Here is a 19,239-nt window from a genome sequence, read left to right as displayed (position 1 = left end):
TCTAACGATTAGAAGAAAAGTCTCTAAAAGTCTAACGATTAGAAGAAAAGTCTCTAAAAGTCTTAGAGATTAGAAGAAAAGTCTCTAAAAGTCTAACGATTAGAAGAAAAGTCTCTAAAATTCTTAGGGATTAGAAGAAAACTCTCTAAAAGTCTAATGATTTGAAGAAAAGTCTTTAAAAGCCTAACGATCAAAAGAAAAGTCTCTAAAAGTCTAACGATTAGAAGAAAAGTCTTTAAAAGTCTAACGATTCAAAGAAAACTCTCTCAAAGTCTAATGATTAGAAGAAAACTCTTTAAAAGTCTAATGATAAGAAGAAAACTCTCTAAAAGTCTAATGATTTGAAGAAAAGTCTTTAAAAGCCTAACGATCAAAAGAAAAGTCTTTAAAAGCCTAACGATCAAAAGAAAAGTCTCTAAAAGTCTAACGATTAGAAGAAAAGTCTTTAAAAGTCTAATGATTAGAAGAAAAGTCTTTAAAAGTCTAACGATTCAAAGAAAAGTCTCTAAAATTCTTAGGGATTAGAAGAAAACTCTCTAAAAGTCTAACGATTAGAAGAAAACTCTTTAAAAGTCTAATGATTTGAAGAAAAGTCTCTAAAAGTCTAACGATTCAAAGAAAACTCTCTCAAAGTCTAATGATTAGAAGAAAACTCTCTAAAAGTCTAATGATTTGAAGAAAAGTCTTTAAAAGTCTAACGATTCAAAGAAAAGTCTCTAAAAGTCTAATGATTAGAAGAAAACTCTCTAAAAGTCTAATGATTAGAAGAAAAGTCTTTAAAAGTCTAATGATAAGAAGAAAAGTCTTTAAAAGTCTAACGATTAGAAGAAAAGTCTTTAAAAGTCTAATGATTAGAAGAAAAGTCTTTAAAAGTCTAACGATTCAAAGAAAAGTCTCTAAAAGTCTAATGATTCGAAGAAAACTCTATAAAAGTCCAATGATAAGAAGAAAACTCTCTAAAATTCTTAGAGATTAGAAGAAAAGTCTCTAAAAGTCTAATGATTTGAAGAAAAGTCTTTAAAAGTCTAACGATCAAAAGAAAACTCTCTAAAAGTCTAACGATTAGAAGATAAAACTTTTAAAGTCTAACGATAAGAAGAAAACTCTATAAAACTCTAATGATAAGAAGAAAACTCTCTAAAAGTCTAACGATTAGAAGAAAAGTCTCTAAAAGTCTAATGATTCGAAGAAAAGTCTTTAAAAGTCTAACGATTAGAAGAAAACTCTCTAAAAGTCTAATGATAAGAAGAAAAGTCTCTAAAAGTCTAACGATCAAAAGAAAAGTCTCTAAAAGTGTAATGATAAGAAGAAAACTCTCTAAAAGTCTAACGATAAGAAGAAAAGTCTTTAAAAGTCTAACGATCAAAAGAAGTCTCTAAAAGTCTAATGATAAGAAGAAAAAACTTTTAAAGTCTAACGATAAGAAGAAAACTCTCTAAAAGTCTAACGATTAGAAGAAAACTCTCTAAAAGTCTAACGATTAGAAGAAAACTCTCTAAAAGTCTAATGATTCAAAGAAAAGTCTTTAAAAGTCTAACGATTCAAAGAAAAGTCTCTAAAAGTCTAATGATTAGAAGAAAAGTCTTTAAAAGTCTAATGATAAGAAGAAAAGTCTTTAAAAGTCTAACGATCAAAAGAAAAGTCTCTAAAAGTCTAACGATAAGAAGAAAAAACTTTTAAAGTCTAACGATAAGAAGAAAAGTCTCTAAAAGTCTAATGATTTGAAGAAAAGTCTTTAAAAGTCTAACGATCGAAAGAAAAGTCTCTAAAAGTCTAACGATAAGAAGATAAAACTTTTAAAGTCTAACGATAAGAAGAAAACTCTATAAAAGTCTAATGATAAGAAGAAAACTCTCTAAAAGTCTAACGATTAGAAGAAAAGTCTCTAAAAGTCTAACGATTAGAAGAAAAGTCTCTAAAAGTCTTAGAGATTAGAAGAAAAGTCTCTAAAAGTCTAACGATTAGAAGAAAAGTCTCTAAAATTCTTAGGGATTAGAAGAAAACTCTCTAAAAGTCTAATGATTTGAAGAAAAGTCTTTAAAAGCCTAACGATCAAAAGAAAAGTCTCTAAAAGTCTAACGATTAGAAGAAAAGTCTTTAAAAGTCTAACGATTCAAAGAAAACTCTCTCAAAGTCTAATGATTAGAAGAAAACTCTTTAAAAGTCTAATGATAAGAAGAAAACTCTCTAAAAGTCTAATGATTTGAAGAAAAGTCTTTAAAAGCCTAACGATCAAAAGAAAAGTCTCTAAAAGTCTAACGATTAGAAGAAAAGTCTTTAAAAGTCTAATGATTAGAAGAAAAGTCTTTAAAAGTCTAACGATTCAAAGAAAAGTCTCTAAAAGTCTAATGATTCGAAGAAAACTCTATAAAAGTCCAATGATAAGAAGAAAACTCTCTAAAATTCTTAGAGATTAGAAGAAAAGTCTCTAAAAGTCTAATGATTTGAAGAAAACTCTTTAAAACTCTAATGATAAGAAGAAAACTCTCTAAAAGTCTAACGATTAGAAGAAAAGTCTTTAAAAGTCTCTAAAAGTCTAATGATTCGAAGAAAAGTCTTTAAAAGTCTAACGATTAGAAGAAAAGTCTCTAAAAGTCTAACGATCAAAAGAAAAGTCTCTAAAAGTGTAATGATAAGAAGAAAACTCTCTAAAAGTCTAACGATAAGAAGAAAACTCTCTAAAAGTCTAACGATTAGAAGAAAACTCTCTAAAAGTCTAACGATTAGAAGAAAAGTCTCTAAAAGTCTAATGATTAGAAGAAAAGTCTTTAAAAGTCTAACGATAAGAAGAAAACTCTCTAAAAGTCTAATGATAAGAAGAAAACTCTCTAAAAGTCTAACGATTAGAAGAAAACTCTCTAAAAGTCTAATGATTCAAAGAAAAGTCTTTAAAAGTCTAACGATTCAAAGAAAAGTCTCTAAAAGTCTAATGATTAGAAGAAAAGTCTTTAAAAGTCTAATGATAAGAAGAAAAGTCTTTAAAAGTCTAACGATCAAAAGAAAAGTCTTTAAAAGTCTAACGATTCAAAGAAAAGTCTCTAAAAGTCTAATGATTAGAAGAAAAGTCTCTAAAAGTCTAATGATTTGAAGAAAAGTCTTTAAAAGTCTAACGATCGAAAGAAAAGTCTCTAAAAGTCTAACGATAAGAAGATAAAACTTTTAAAGTCTAACGATAAGAAGAAAACTCTATAAAACTCTAATGATAAGAAGAAAACTCTCTAAAAGTCTAACGATTAGAAGAAAAGTCTCTAAAAGTCTAACGATTAGAAGAAAAGTCTCTAAAAGTCTTAGAGATTAGAAGAAAAGTCTCTAAAAGTCTAACGATTAGAAGAAAAGTCTTTAAAAGTCTAACGATTAGAAGAAAAGTCTCTAAAATTCTTAGGGATTAGAAGAAAACTCTAAAAGTCTAATGATTTGAAGAAAAGTCTTTAAAAGTCTAACGATCAAAATAAAAGTCTCTAAAAGTCTAATGATTTGAAGAAAAGTTTCTAAAAGTCTAATGATTTGAAGAAAAGTCTTTAAAAGCCTAACGATCAAAAGAAAAGTCTTTAAAAGCCTAACGATCAAAAGAAAAGTCTCTAAAAGTCTAATGATAAGAAGATAAAACTTTTAAAGTCTAACGATTAGAAGAAAAGTCTCTAAAAGTCTTAGAGATTAGAAGAAAAGTCTCTAAAAGTCTGACGATTAGAAGAAAAGTCTTTAAAAGTCTAACGATTAGAAGAAAAGTCTCTAAAATTCTTAGGGATTAGAAGAAAACTCTCTAAAAGTCTAATGATTTGAAGAAAAGTCTTTAAAAGCCTAACGATCAAAAGAAAAGTCTTTAAAAGCCTAACGATCAAAAGAAAAGTCTCTAAAAGTCTAACGATTAGAAGAAAAGTCTTTAAAAGTCTAATGATTTGAAGAAAAGTCTCTAAAAGTCTAACGATTCAAAGAAAACTCTCTCAAAGTCTAATGATTAGAAGAAAACTCTCTAAAAGTCTAATGATTTGAAGAAAAGTCTTTAAAAGTCTAACGATTCAAAGAAAAGTCTCTAAAAGTCTAATGGTTAGAAGAAAACTCTCTAAAAGTCTAATGATTAGAAGAAAAGTCTTTAAAAGTCTAATGATAAGAAGAAAAGTCTTTAAAAGTCTAACGATTAGAAGAAAAGTCTTTAAAAGTCTAATGATTAGAAGAAAAGTCTTTAAAAGTCTAACGATTCAAAGAAAAGTCTCTAAAAGTCTAATGATTCGAAGAAAACTCTATAAAAGTCCAATGATAAGAAGAAAACTCTCTAAAATTCTTAGAGATTAGAAGAAAAGTCTCTAAAAGTCTAATGATTTGAAGAAAAGTCTTTAAAAGTCTAACGATCAAAAGAAAACTCTCTAAAAGTCTAACGATAAGAAGATAAAACTTTTAAAGTCTAACGATAAGAAGAAAACTCTATAAAACTCTAATGATAAGAAGAAAACTCTCTAAAAGTCTAACGATTAGAAGAAAAGTCTCTAAAAGTCTAATGATTCGAAGAAAAGTCTTTAAAAGTCTAACGATTAGAAGAAAACTCTCTAAAAGTCTAATGATAAGAAGAAAAGTCTCTAAAAGTCTAACGATCAAAAGAAAAGTCTCTAAAAGTGTAATGATAAGAAGAAAACTCTCTAAAAGTCTAACGATAAGAAGAAAAGTCTTTAAAAGTCTAACGATCAAAAGAAGTCTCTAAAAGTCTAATGATAAGAAGAAAAAACTTTTAAAGTCTAACGATAAGAAGAAAACTCTCTAAAAGTCTAACGATTAGAAGAAAACTCTCTAAAAGTCTAACGATTAGAAGAAAACTCTCTAAAAGTCTAATGATTCAAAGAAAAGTCTTTAAAAGTCTAACGATTCAAAGAAAAGTCTCTAAAAGTCTAATGATTAGAAGAAAAGTCTTTAAAAGTCTAATGATAAGAAGAAAAGTCTTTAAAAGTCTAACGATCAAAAGAAAAGTCTCTAAAAGTCTAACGATAAGAAGAAAAAACTTTTAAAGTCTAACGATAAGAAGAAAAGTCTCTAAAAGTCTAATGATTTGAAGAAAAGTCTTTAAAAGTCTAACGATCGAAAGAAAAGTCTCTAAAAGTCTAACGATAAGAAGATAAAACTTTTAAAGTCTAACGATAAGAAGAAAACTCTATAAAAGTCTAATGATAAGAAGAAAACTCTCTAAAAGTCTAACGATTAGAAGAAAAGTCTCTAAAAGTCTAACGATTAGAAGAAAAGTCTCTAAAAGTCTTAGAGATTAGAAGAAAAGTCTCTAAAAGTCTAACGATTAGAAGAAAAGTCTCTAAAATTCTTAGGGATTAGAAGAAAACTCTCTAAAAGTCTAATGATTTGAAGAAAAGTCTTTAAAAGCCTAACGATCAAAAGAAAAGTCTCTAAAAGTCTAACGATTAGAAGAAAAGTCTTTAAAAGTCTAATGATTCAAAGAAAACTCTCTCAAAGTCTAATGATTAGAAGAAAACTCTTTAAAAGTCTAATGATAAGAAGAAAACTCTCTAAAAGTCTAATGATTTGAAGAAAAGTCTTTAAAAGCCTAACGATCAAAAGAAAAGTCTTTAAAAGCCTAACGATCAAAAGAAAAGTCTCTAAAAGTCTAACGATTAGAAGAAAAGTCTTTAAAAGTCTAATGATTAGAAGAAAAGTCTTTAAAAGTCTAACGATTCAAAGAAAAGTCTCTAAAAGTCTAATGATTCGAAGAAAACTCTATAAAAGTCCAATGATAAGAAGAAAACTCTCTAAAATTCTTAGAGATTAGAAGAAAAGTCTCTAAAAGTCTAATGATTTGAAGAAAACTCTTTAAAACTCTAATGATAAGAAGAAAACTCTCTAAAAGTCTAACGATTAGAAGAAAAGTCTTTAAAAGTCTCTAAAAGTCTAATGATTCGAAGAAAAGTCTTTAAAAGTCTAACGATTAGAAGAAAAGTCTCTAAAAGTCTAACGATCAAAAGAAAAGTCTCTAAAAGTGTAATGATAAGAAGAAAACTCTCTAAAAGTCTAACGATAAGAAGAAAACTCTCTAAAAGTCTAACGATTAGAAGAAAACTCTCTAAAAGTCTAACGATTAGAAGAAAAGTCTCTAAAAGTCTAATGATTAGAAGAAAAGTCTTTAAAAGTCTAACGATAAGAAGAAAACTCTCTAAAAGTCTAATGATAAGAAGAAAACTCTCTAAAAGTCTAACGATTAGAAGAAAACTCTCTAAAAGTCTAATGATTCAAAGAAAAGTCTTTAAAAGTCTAACGATTCAAAGAAAAGTCTCTAAAAGTCTAATGATTAGAAGAAAAGTCTTTAAAAGTCTAATGATAAGAAGAAAAGTCTTTAAAAGTCTAACGATTCAAAGAAAAGTCTCTAAAAGTCTAATGATTAGAAGAAAAGTCTCTAAAAGTCTAATGATTTGAAGAAAAGTCTTTAAAAGTCTAACGATCGAAAGAAAAGTCTCTAAAAGTCTAACGATAAGAAGATAAAACTTTTAAAGTCTAACGATAAGAAGAAAACTCTATAAAACTCTAATGATAAGAAGAAAAGTCTCTAAAAGTCTAACGATTAGAAGAAAAGTCTCTAAAAGTCTAACGATTAGAAGAAAAGTCTCTAAAAGTCTTAGAGATTAGAAGAAAAGTCTCTAAAAGTCTAACGATTAGAAGAAAAGTCTTTAAAAGTCTAACGATTAGAAGAAAAGTCTCTAAAATTCTTAGGGATTAGAAGAAAACTCTAAAAGTCTAATGATTTGAAGAAAAGTCTTTAAAAGTCTAACGATCAAAATAAAAGTCTCTAAAAGTCTAATGATTTGAAGAAAAGTTTCTAAAAGTCTAATGATTTGAAGAAAAGTCTTTAAAAGCCTAACGATCAAAAGAAAAGTCTTTAAAAGCCTAACGATCAAAAGAAAAGTCTCTAAAAGTCTAACGATTAGAAGAAAAGTCTTTAAAAGTCTAACGATTCAAAGAAAACTCTCTCAAAGTCTAATGATTAGAAGAAAACTCTTTAAAAGTCTAATGATTTGAAGAAAAGTCTTTAAAAGTCTAACGATTCAAAGAAAAGTCTCTAAAAGTCTAATGATTAGAAGAAAAGTCTTTAAAAGTCTAATGATAAGAAGAAAACTCTCTAAAAGTCTAACGATTAGAAGAAAAGTCTTTAAAAGTCTAACGATTAGAAGAAAAGTCTCTAAAAGTCTAATGATTCGAAGAAAAGTCTCTAAAAGTCTAATGATTTGAAGAAAAGTCTTTAAAAGTCTAACGATTAGAAGAAAAGTCTCTAAAAGTCTAATGATTAGAAGAAAAGTCTCTAAAAGTCTAATGATTGGAAGAAAAGTCTCTAAAAGTCTAATGATTAGAATAAAACTCTCTAAAAGTCTAATGATAAGAAGAAAAGTCTTTAAAAGTCTAACGATCAAAAGAAAAGTCTCTAAAAGTCTAATGAATAGAAGAAAAGTCTTTAAAAGTGTAATGATAAGAAGAAAAGTCTTTAAAAGTCTAACGATAAGAATAAAAGTCTCTAAAAGTCTAATGAATAGAAGAAAAGTCTTTAAAAGTCTAACGATCAAAAGAAAAGTCTCTAAAAGTCTAATGAATAGAAGAAAAGTCTTTAAAAGTGTAATGATAAGAAGAAAACTCTCTAAAAGTCTAACGATTAGAAGAAAAGTCTTTAAAAGTCTAACGATTAGAAGAAAAGTCTCTAAAAGTCTAATGATTCGAAGAAAAGTCTCTAAAAGTCTAATGATTTGAAGAAAAGTCTTTAAAAGTCTAACGATTAGAAGAAAAGTCTCTAAAAGTCTAATGATTGGAAGAAAAGTCTCTAAAAGTCTAATGATTAGAATAAAAGTCTCTGAAAGTCTAATGATTAGAAGAAAACTCTAAAAGTCTAATGATAAGAAGAAAAGTCTTTAAAAGTCTAACGATCAAAAGAAAAGTCTCTAAAAGTCTAATGATTAGAAGAAAAGTCTTTAAAAGTGTAATGATAAGAAGAAAAGTCTTTAAAAGTCTAACGATAAGAATAAAAGTCTCTAAAAGTCTAATGAATAGAAGAAAAGTCTTTAAAAGTGTAATGATAAGAAGAAAAGTATTTAAAAGTCTAACGATAAGAATAAAAGTCTTTAAAAGTCTAACGATAAGAATAAAAGTCTCTAAAAGTCTAATGAATAGAAGAAAAGTCTTTAAAAGTCTAACGATAAGAAGAAAAGTCTTCAAAAGTCTAACGATTAGAAGAAAACTCTCTAAAAGTCTAATGATTTGAAGAAAACTCTCTAAAAGTCTAACGATTAGAAGAAAAGTCTCTAAAAGTCTTTTCTTCTTATGATTAGAAGAAAACTGTATAAAAGTCTAACGCCAGGAAGAAATGACTTGACTAACTAATTAAAATCTGTAACAGACCGTGAGTCCGACTCGGGGTCAGGATCATGTGATACGTTTATTGGATAAAGAAAGAAAAGAGTGTGTAAATTGACGGTTGTTTGAAAACATGGTTCAGAATCATCATTCTTTTCAGATTCTAACACAAAGTTGATGCTCTGCTTCATCACTGAGGGTCGTGTCCTCTAAAGGTACACATTTAACAGGCTGGTCAGAAGGAGGAGCTTCAGAACATCTTGACGTCGAGCAGCGTGACGTCTCCCTGCACCTCCACCTGGTTGATGGCGCTCAGGTCCTGGACTCTGTGTTTGTAGTCGAGCTGGTGGAGGCCGTTCACAGCGACTCTGAACTGCTGAGGTTCACACCTGATGATCATCTGCACAGGAAACAACACAGACCTTATTGTCTACATGTCTGTGACATGTATATATATATATATATATATATATATATATATACATATATACACACACATATATAATGTTTTTAGACATACCTCAAAGTATTGTCCTGCAGCGAAGGGGAACAAGTCCAGCTTCTTCTCCTCGGGGCCCCAAGACTCGGACAGGAAGGAGTTTCTGACGAAGGTCCGACGCTTCAGACGAGGATTCAGGTGGAGAGCGATGTCGCTGCCGCTCGATGTTCGCAGATTCACACAGAAACTGGCAGAAAAAGATACACAATTTTTTTTAATTCTTATTTTTATCCACTTCAAGAAATGTTTTATTTATTAAGTACTTTTACTCAACAACTGAGTGAAAGTACTAGATGCTATATAATATGTTTTGTGACATATTTTATAAAAACTAAACAAAGAATTTGAGATTATTTTGATCATCACTTCAGTTTCATAGAAATCTTCATGATTAAATGTGACGACTCGTTTGATTTGAATGTTTTATAATCAATCAGGAAATTAATCCATCATGAAAATGGTCATAGTTCACCTGTGTGCGTTGTGATTAGTTTCTGCTTTGATCGTGATGCTTCGTCCGACTCTCAGTCCGTTACCCAGATCCCCCCTGAAGGGAACGCTCTGCACAGAACAACGCTTCCATCAGTTTAACGCTGACACGACAAATAAAACACGCGTACACCTCATCGATGTGATGTCAACGATTAAAACACGTCCATTAAAAAAATTACAAAATACAGTGTAGACAATTGATTTATTATTTATCAAGAAAAAACACAAATAATTATTATTTTCAAAAGAAAATATTTTCTTTCTTTTCAACTGGAAGTACAAAAACATGTTAAAAACAAAATATGTAATTATCAAATGAGTCGGATTAATATGAAACAATCATAATCAATAATCGTCATGATGTTAAATATTGTTTTTAAACAAAGTAATCAATTCGCGGAGAAATCAATCTTCAGATTTAATGGTTATCTCTAACGGGACCTCTGAGAGGACTACAGTGACCATCATGCATCAGTGAAACTCACCAAGTTGCCTGTTGAGGAGAAAACCGGCTACAAGAAGAAGAAACAAGAAAAACGACTTTAATACAAAACACAATAGATTTCACTTTGTTATATTGAAGCTTTCAATATTTTAATTCTTCTTTTCACTTCGTTAATCTACGATCTGCGGCCGCAGCGACCGAACAAACTGATGTTTGATCAACATTTACATCGACATGTAAATATTCACATATATAATACAATACAAATATTAATATTTAATAACCAAGATGTTTACTGTAAAGAATTTGTTCTTACGTTTGTCTCCTGGTTGGTCAGACTGGCAGCAGGAGAACTCTAACAACAACGACAACAACAACAACAACAACAACAACATCAGTTCTTTCACTTCGTCACCAGTCGAATCACATGACTCAGTGTCGCTGTGCAAACTCACAGTGCTCGGCGCGGCGACGCCCACGACCTCCAGTCTGACCTTTCCAGAAACACGGAGAGTGTCGACCCGCTCCAGCTCCTGTCGGTGTTTGTACTCCAACACATGCACTCCGTTCACAGCCACCTGCAGCGCCACACACAGTACTGAGAGTACTAGTACAGGTACTTACAGTACCAGTACCAGTAGGATGTTGCACCTTGTTAAGCTCTATGAGGCAGATTGTGATTTGTTGGATATATGAATAAAATATGATTGATGACGTACAAGTACTTTCCCCACACAGAACTGTATACTATGCCACTATAAACTGTATTATGTATATCTAGCGTATAATACATTCAATCTGTACAGGAGAATAGTGCCTGTGTAGTTCCACAGATCCTCGCTTCTCTCTCTGAGCAGTACCAAGGTCAGGTTCTAGATAAAGGACCAACAGAACACTGTGTCTACGCTCAGGTTCGTTCATATTTAACAGTTTCAACAGGCTCATGTTTCTCTGATAGCGTTTGTATATTGTTGCACCTTCTGGTCTCCTTGATGCATCAAGTCTACATTAAACTCTTCTGCTGAGACATCAGCTGCTGCCTGAGTTCTTTCACCAGCTTCCAGAAAACTTCCAGAACACCATGATCCTGTACGTTCTATCAGTAAATGAATTTCACTTGTTAAACTCGTGAATGTACCTGAACGTGCGTTCTCACCTTGAATTTGTCTTTCAGGATGAGCACGATAAGCTCGAAGGCTCCCCCGGTGGTGAAGGGCATCTGGTACAGGATCTGCTCTCGGCCCCAGCGCTCCCTCTGCAGCGAGTTACACACAATACACGGAGACCTCAGGAACCTCGGGTTGAAGTGAAATGCTACGTCGGCCCTCGGCTTGACGCTGCTGCCACACGTGAAATCCACCTGGAACCTGTAAGACAAAGCAGAGGGACGAGAGACAACTCTTAGAAAAACACGATAATTAACAATTCATTTATTAAACTCAAATCAAATCAGGTCTTTGCTCCTCACAGCTGATTTCAACAATTAACATGAATAATAATGAAGAATTAACAGGAGCTGGTCCTGAGGCATCAGTGAACCTCTGTATGAACACATGAACCTTGAAACGCTCAGGCAACACAACACAGAGGTGGAACCACACGTCTTCAGTTCATGTCAATGAAACTTTAGATTCGTGCTTTTCAAGTTAGTTTTTGAGAAGTTCGAGCAGAAACCAAAACGTCTCGGTGTAAAACATTCACCTGTCAGCGTCTGACAGCACGGAGCCCTGAATGAGAACCATCTCCCCTGGAACCAAACCCCCCAGGAGGGTCCCAGCGAAGGGAATCACCTGCGGAGGAGAAACCATCAGGAACGTTTGAATGACTCATGTCTTCGTCATAAGAACGTCAACAGAAGAAATCATCGATTCATCAAGTGATAACGAGCGTTTTCAAAACAATCAACACTGAGAATTAAAGCAGCTACACACACTGATCATTGTTAAAATGTAACAAAATATAAAAGAATACGCGTTCAAACATTTAGTTTTATCCGATCAAACGTTTTAAACTCAAAAAATAAAATGTATGATTTCAGATTTTAGACATCAAAGACTCTAAAATACTTTGTTTTTAAACGAATATTTATAATTTTGAGTTTCAAGAAAAAAACAAATTCTTCATCAAAACATTCAAACAAAAATATTCTGTCAACTTTTTATAATGCAAATATAATTTAATATAATAATTGTATAATGTTTTAAAATTCTAAAAGTTAAACTTCAGTTTGAATGTGTTTGTTTGTGACGTAGATATTTATATTTCTTTTTCTATCGTATTCACAGATTGTGATTATTAAACAAAGCAACAACGTAATCATCATTAAACTCGACGTCTTTAATTCAGCCAATAAACTGAACGTACAATACCTGAAGTTATATAAAGTGAATAAAGTCTGAAGTTATATAAAGTTATTAAATAAAGTCTGAAGTTATATACAGTTAATTAATAAAGTCTGAAGTTATATACAGTTAATTAATAAAGTCTGAAGTTATATAAAGTTGATAAAGTCTGAAGTTATATAAAGTTATTAAATAAAGTCTGAAGTTATATAAAGTTAATAAAGTCTGAAGTTATATAAAGTTATTAAATAAAGTCTGAAGTTATATAAAGTTAATAAAGTCTGAAGTTATATGAAGTTATTAAATAAAGTCTGAAGTTATATACAGTTAATTAATAAAGTCTGAAGTTATATAAAGTTATTAAAGTCTGAAGTTATATAAAGTGAATAAAGTCTGAAGTTATATAAAGTTAATAAAGTCTGAAGTTATATGAAGTTATTAAATAAAGTCTGAAGTTATATACAGTTAATTAATAAAGTCTGAAGTTATATAAAGTTAATAAAGTCTGAAGTTATATAAAGTGAATAAAGTCTGAAGTTATATACAGTAAATTAATAAAGTCTGAAGTTATATAAAGTGAATAAAGTCTGAAGTTATATACAGTTAATAAAGTCTGAAGTTATATAAAGTTAATAAAGTCTGAAGTTATATACAGTTATTAAATAAAGTCTGAAGTTATATAAAGTTATTAAATAAAGTCTGAAGTTATATAAAGTTAATAAAGTCTGAAGTTATATAAAGTGAATAAAGTCTGAAGTTATATACAGTAAATTAATAAAGTCTGAAGTTATATAAAGTGAATAAAGTCTGAAGTTATATACAGTTAATAAAGTCTGAAGTTATATAAAGTTAATAAAGTCTGAAGTTATATACAGTTATTAAATAAAGTCTGAAGTTATATAAAGTTATTAAATAAAGTCTGAAGTTATATAAAGTTAATAAAGTCTGAAGTTATATAAAGTGAATAAAGTCTGAAGTTATATACAGTAAATTAATAAAGTCTGAAGTTATATAAAGTGAATAAAGTCTGAAGTTATATACAGTTAATAAAGTCTGAAGTTATATAAAGTGAATAAAGTCTGAAGTTATATACAGTTAATAAAGTCTGAAGTTATATAAAGTGAATAAAGTCTGAAGTTATATACAGTTAATAAAGTCTGAAGTTATATAAAGTGAATAAAGTCTGAAGTTATATACAGTTAATTAATAAAGTTATATACAGTAAATTAATAAAGTTATATACAGTAAATTAATAAAGTCTGAAGTTATATACAGTTAATTAATAAAGTTATATACAGTTAATTAATAAAGTCTGAAGTTATATACAGTTAATTAATAAAGTTATATACAGTTAATTAATAAAGTCTGAGCGGAAACATGTGGAGAAGCTAATTGAATTCAAATCAAGAGACGAAGCTGAATTCACTGAGAATTCAAAGTGACGATAAACGTCATGATTTAAAGACACGAGCTAAAATGCTAACATGCTAAGTAGCCTGGATCAAGCATCATCAAGCTGTGACGTCAGGGCCGGGGGGCCCGGTCAGACAGTGACGTCAGAGGTGAAGGTTAAACGTCTCACCGGTTTTAAAAACGTTTGTCTCAAGTTGGATGTTGACATTTTGACGCAGCGACGATCCGCGGACACTTCGTTCTTCTGTTTACTTCCGTATCTGTCGTCATCAGCATGAGACAGACACGTCACACCCGGAAGTCACGAGTCCACACGATTAAATTGTTTAAAAATGTTGATTTAAAGAAACTTTTATTTTACTTCATCACTTTGTTAACCCCCCCCCCCCCCCTCGTGTTCACACTAGAAGTGAACCATTAAAAAGCTTCTGTCCTTTGACTAAAATATCTCAAGTTATTATTTGATCTTTATTTTTCACTCCATCTTCTTTTCTGAATTTTCTTCCACATCTCCAGTATTTCTCAGTTTAACGTCACTAAATTCGTGACAGATTGATTCAGCTGATATTTCTGTCATTGTTGGGGGGGGGGGGGGGGGTAAAACATGCACCAAAATAATATCTAGACTTTATTGTGGCATCCATCGATCCAAACAAGAGAACACAGAATGCATAAAGAAGAAGTGGGAAAAAGAAGCAAATGTTATGTCTAATGGGAGTTGGGAGAGAATGTGCCGATCACAGAGTCCAACACTTGGCAACAAATGTTTTGTTAAGCAACCACGCCAACCCCTGATGTCATATTCTAAACAACATCAGGGGGGTGGAGAGTCTGTTGGAGACTCTGGATGTAATGAAGCCACTTTCATGTTTTCTGGAATTGTCAGGTCATCCAAGCTTTCTGGAGAGAGCTTCATAAACATATAGATAATACATTTGGCCGGTTATTCCATTTGGTTGGGAGTCGATCCACCTGGATCACAAGCGACAAAAAATTACTCTACATTCTACCGGTAGCAGTCGAGATCTGCATTAAGTTATCTTTCTCCCTCAAATTGCAAAAATATAAGTTCTACCAAATCTGGTCAAAATGGACTGAGTATGTAAAAGCTGTATGATCAGTCTTCATACGATTAGGTAATGATATTTCACCCATTTGATTTATTTCATTTACTTTAGTTTAATCTGTGTCTCTAACTCGCACATCTCTCTCTCACTCCTGTTGTATGTGTCGCCGGGAAGATAACACCAAGCTTCCCAGTTCTGTTTTGCTTTATCTAGAAATGGAAAATGCTGGATAAGGAATGTTGTAAGAAATCGTACAACTGCACTGCCTTGTATTTTCCAATAAAGAAAAAATTAAGAGAAAAGCTCTGATCAAAACATTCTAAAAATGTGTCGTCAGCTTCCGACACTCCTGCTTCATGTCAGCTCTCATAATGTTCAGTTCACTGACTAAACTAAAGTGTTTAAATCAAGTTTTAAAAGGATTAAAAGAAATAGTATTTTTTTTTTTTTTTTTAATACTTTTGATTTGTTTCTACTGGTTTTAGTGTTTCTGGTGAAAAAAAAGGGTATTCTGGGAAATGCAGAGGACATTTTATTGACAGAAAAAAAATAAGCAACTGAGAATAAATATAACAATAATGACAATATGAAGTTACAGTCTGCTGCTACGTAGCTTAGCATAAAGACTGGAAACATTAGGAAACAGCTAGCTTGGTTCTGATGATGTCATCTTGTCAAAATGTTAGATTTTCATTCGAATTGATGGTTAAGCAGTAACATGTTTTTCTAAAACCAACAACCGAAGAGTTAACATCACTCTGATAAAAACCTACTGACTGTACAAATCACACAAACTAAAAGTTCAGTTAAAAGACAATAAATCTGAATCCATAAAAACAAACATCAGTTAACAGAATATGTTCAGCGTTAAAATGATCACTCAGGTTGTGGATCCTGGCACTGCTGTGCTCTTACTTTGAAAAGTCCATTATTAATTTAACCAGCAGCCAGCTGATAAGCTGTGACCATTAAAATGAGGTCCGATACAAAAGTCAACGTACACACGTCAGTCGTCTTCCAGCAGAGGTCAGCGACGGCCTCGAGCGGCGGCTGGAACGTGTGGCCTAGCGGTGGTTGGTCCGGCCACGGCCTCAGAAGTCTGCGTCGAGTCTGAAGGTGTTGTCCGTGGGGCCGGACATGACGCCCATCCTCTGGTACTCGCCCACACGCTTCTCAAAGAAGTTGGTCTTTCCCTCCAGAGAGATGTTCTCCATGAAGTCGAAGGGGTTCTCCACCCGATAGATCTGCGGAGACCAGACGTCAGTTTACTCTCTGTTCAACACTTGAAATATCTGAGCAGCTTCTCATTTTCACTAACGACTCTACAACAGTGTAGTCGGGGTCTGTTCAGTGTGGCGTCTGTCTCGTGCTGCTGGCGTCCGTCAGTGAACCACTCGTCCTCTGATCAGACTGCAGCAGCAGCACTCAGCCCCCATCACTGGCTGAGGTCCGTACCCCTGCGCTTCTCATCATCACAGACCCCGCCCCTGCGGCCCACAGACCCCGGGTGGTTACCTTGGCGAAGCCGAGCTCCAGCATCAGTCGGTCGGCCACAAACTCGATGTACTGCTTCATGAGTTCACAGTTCATCCCGATCAGCTTCACGGGCAGAGCCTCCGTCAGGAACTCCTGACGCACAAATAAACACAACAGGTCAACAAACAGTTCAGTGGTCGACAGACACGCGTTGATGCGTCACGTGGGTGAGGGCGCGCCCTGCAGACCGACCTGCTCGATGGCCACGGCGTTCTTGATGATGCTGGTGACGGTTTCTTTGGACGGCTTGTTGAGCAGGTGTTTGAACATCAGACAGGCGAAGTCACAGTGCAGACCCTGAACGCAGCACAGTCACAAAACACGCTGTTTATACGAGCACACACCCGAGTTAAAGCTGAGTCAGGGTCAGAGGTCACGAGCACAAAGAGCATCTGTCAGTTCATGACAGACCAGAAGAAAAAGTGACAAACAAAACTAGAATGAACTTCACGTAAACACTTTCTCTTGTATGAACATCCACAGAGTTCATCTCTTTACTCCTCCGGTCGTTTGTGACTCGTTCATCATTCATTACTTTGACTTGATGTTTTCAACGTGGCGTCATTAACTCGACCACATCTTCCTGCTGCTGGTTCACAACAACATCGTCTGTCTCATATTCTCATTATGGATCAACTGCTGACAATTTGATTGATCACGATGAATGAACTGTGATCAACGGACGGACGCAGTAAACAAGCAGATCAGTTAGTGGCTGGTCATGGGGGGCGTGGCGTTAGTGCGAGGCGCTCACCTCATCTCTGCTGATGAGCTCGTTGGAGAAGGTCAGGCCGGGCATGAGACCTCTCTTCTTCAGCCAGAAGATGGAAGCGAACGAACCAGAGAAGAAGATTCCCTCCACTGCCGCGAAGGCCACCACCCGCTCTCCTGGAGGATCAATAGCAGACGCAGATCATCAATACCAAACCTGAACGATCAGGCACCACAACATCACGCGGGCTCACGGCGAGCAGCTTTACCAAAGGCGGCTTTGTTGTTGCCGATCCAGTTGATCGCCCAGTCGGCCTTCTTCTTCACACACGGCAGAGTCTCGATGGCGTTGAACAGGTATTCTCTGAGGGGCAGTGAACGCAGCGTCAGACAACAGCACAGACCGGGAGAAAACAGTAGGAGGCAGTAGAGAGCTCACCTCTCTTTGGGCTCCTTGATGTACGTGTCGATGAGAAGGCTATACATCTCCGAGTGGATGTTCTCCATGGCGATCTGGAAACCATAGAAACACCGGGCCTCGGTCACCTGCACTTCCTGCGTAAAGCGCTCCACCTGGTGGTCACAGGGTGAGAGTTCAGAATCACACACGTCCAATCACAAACTTAAAACACAGCAATAACCAGTTCAGACCGCAGCTCGGTCACACTCACCAGGTTCTCGTTGACGATGCCGTCGCTGGCGGCGAAGAACGCCAACACGTGAGAGATGAAGTACCTCTCCTCCTCCTTCAGAGACTCCCAGTGCTGCAGATCCTTTGACAGGTCGACCTGCGCGACACAAAAAATAAGCCGTTAGCGCCACGTCAAGACGGCCGCGTTACCCTGAGGCGTCGCTGAGAGCAGCGGCTGTCACGCTTACCTCCTCTGCGGTCCAGAAAGATGCCTCGGCCTTCTTGTACATCTGCCAGATGTCATGGTACTGGATGGGGAAGATGACGAAGCGCTGCGGGTTTTCTTTCAGCAGCGGCTCCTCCCCCTCGCTGCTGCTCTTCTTCACGACTTTGGGCTGAAAAACAACAGAAGAGGCTCATTTTGTAACGGGAGCGTTCACGTGGTTCTGAGTGAAATGAGTCTTTCAGAGCTGAAAGTTGAGTTCAGATCAAACATCAGAGGTTCTCTGGTTCTTCAGCTGCAGACGAGCTGATCTTCTTGGTTTGAAATGTTTAAAATGATCTTCAGACTAAACGTGACACGTTTCAGTGATCAAACTCACGACATGTCTGACAAAAGTGTCATGTGTGTCCAAACTCCACCAAAGTATAAACTCCACAGAAACAGTTTAGACTCTGACCTCAACATGTTTGTCTGAGACCGTTTTATTGGATGAATGAAGCTCGTGTGTAGATGATGTGTATTGATCAGCAGCTCAGTGATGTCACAAACATCAGACCTTCATATTTTCTACCACAACATTGAGCACAGCCTGATGTGACGTCAGTGTTAATTAAGTTTGACGTGATTCAAACATTGACACGAACATGAAAACATAGAAGCCGCGGAAGTGACGTCACGCTGAAGGCTGATCGTCAGGTTGGCGCCACAACCATCATTTAGGCGCCATGTGAGAAACAATAAAAACTCCCGCTCTGTGACGTCGTCGTGAACAAAGGTGACGTGTGTGATGACGATTTAAACCCTGAAGCTTTCAGCTGATTCACTTACCGCAGCGTCAGAGAAGATTTTTCGCGCGGTTTTCGACGCCAGGATGCGGGAGGTGTTCCCACTGGGAGGCTGCAAACACAAGAGAGCACAACTCGATCAAGTCTCCACAAACTACCGGAAACACCGGAGCAGCCCGGGGACACGGCTCAGTCAGGGCGAACACATCAGGACAATGGCCGCCGACAGTCTGAGCTCGAAGAAGAAGTCTCACCGTGTTTTCTTTGTCCAGCGCCATGTTGTCGGTCTGACTGCACAGTGAGTTCTCTTCTCTGGCGGAAAGAGCCGAGCGAGCACGAAGCATCTTGAAGCCGAGAGAGAAGGTGACGAAGAAGAGACTGATGGCGGCTCACTGAGTCTGGAGCTGCTTCTTCTGGAGCTGCTGCTTCTTCTGGAGCTGCTTCTTCTGGAGCTGCTTCTTCTTTGTTTGATGGCGGCTCACTGACTCTGGAGCTGCTTCTTCTTCGCTTCTCCTTTTATTGGAATCTTGGCGCTTCAACACAGCTGACCAATCAGAGCGCGGCTCTTTAAAGTGACGCTGCGGCGGAGCCAATCAGGCTGCGAGCCGCGTTCACGTGACATCCGCGGGCTGCGGACAAATCCAAGTCTTAGTTTGAGGGGGGGGGGGGGGGTCAGAGTTACAAAACAGTCCGAAAGTGACGTCACACAAGAGTCACAACGAGTCTTTACAACTCTAAATGAAAAAGGCACAAATGGAATAAAATCACCTGTA

At 35.0% G+C, this 19,239-nt stretch overlaps 2 protein-coding genes and 1 non-coding gene across 3 annotated transcripts; all 3 read right to left on the bottom strand.

The window, feature by feature from the left end:
- Nucleotides 1-8,385: 8,385 nt before the first annotated feature.
- Nucleotides 8,386-13,804, bottom strand: lgals8a (galectin 8a). The gene is made up of 9 exons (XM_069515576.1): nucleotides 13,683-13,804; nucleotides 11,460-11,548; nucleotides 10,915-11,125; nucleotides 10,214-10,336; nucleotides 10,075-10,113; nucleotides 9,799-9,825; nucleotides 9,294-9,382; nucleotides 8,843-9,008; nucleotides 8,386-8,722 (listed from the first exon to the last, which is right to left on the bottom strand). Exons 1-9 carry the CDS (start codon nucleotides 13,719-13,721, stop codon nucleotides 8,573-8,575), a joined length of 933 nt encoding a protein of 310 aa, XP_069371677.1. The 5' UTR covers nucleotides 13,722-13,804; the 3' UTR covers nucleotides 8,386-8,572.
- Nucleotides 13,805-15,099: 1,295 nt separating this feature from the next.
- On the bottom strand, nucleotides 15,100-18,947 carry LOC109648224 (ribonucleoside-diphosphate reductase subunit M2). Its single transcript, XM_069515575.1, has 11 exons — nucleotides 18,930-18,947; nucleotides 18,721-18,899; nucleotides 18,510-18,578; nucleotides 17,707-17,853; nucleotides 17,499-17,615; nucleotides 17,267-17,400; nucleotides 17,097-17,191; nucleotides 16,871-17,004; nucleotides 16,309-16,413; nucleotides 16,096-16,209; nucleotides 15,100-15,824 (listed from the first exon to the last, which is right to left on the bottom strand). The coding sequence occupies exons 2-11, from the start codon at nucleotides 18,808-18,810 to the stop codon at nucleotides 15,672-15,674; spliced, it is 1,158 nt and encodes a 385-aa protein (XP_069371676.1). The 5' UTR covers nucleotides 18,811-18,899; nucleotides 18,930-18,947; the 3' UTR covers nucleotides 15,100-15,671.
- LOC138405686 (small nucleolar RNA SNORD94) lies at nucleotides 15,923-16,059 on the bottom strand. Its single transcript, XR_011239487.1, has one exon. It is a non-coding gene; the product is annotated as a small nucleolar RNA SNORD94 (small nucleolar RNA).
- Nucleotides 18,948-19,239: the final 292 nt, after the last annotated feature.

Source organism: Paralichthys olivaceus, chromosome 19 (genome assembly GCF_024713975.1).
Source record: "Paralichthys olivaceus isolate ysfri-2021 chromosome 19, ASM2471397v2, whole genome shotgun sequence".
Lineage (NCBI taxonomy): Eukaryota > Metazoa > Chordata > Actinopteri > Pleuronectiformes > Paralichthyidae > Paralichthys > Paralichthys olivaceus.
Note: the sequence above shows the minus strand (reverse complement) of the source record. Positions and strands in the feature narration are given on the sequence as shown.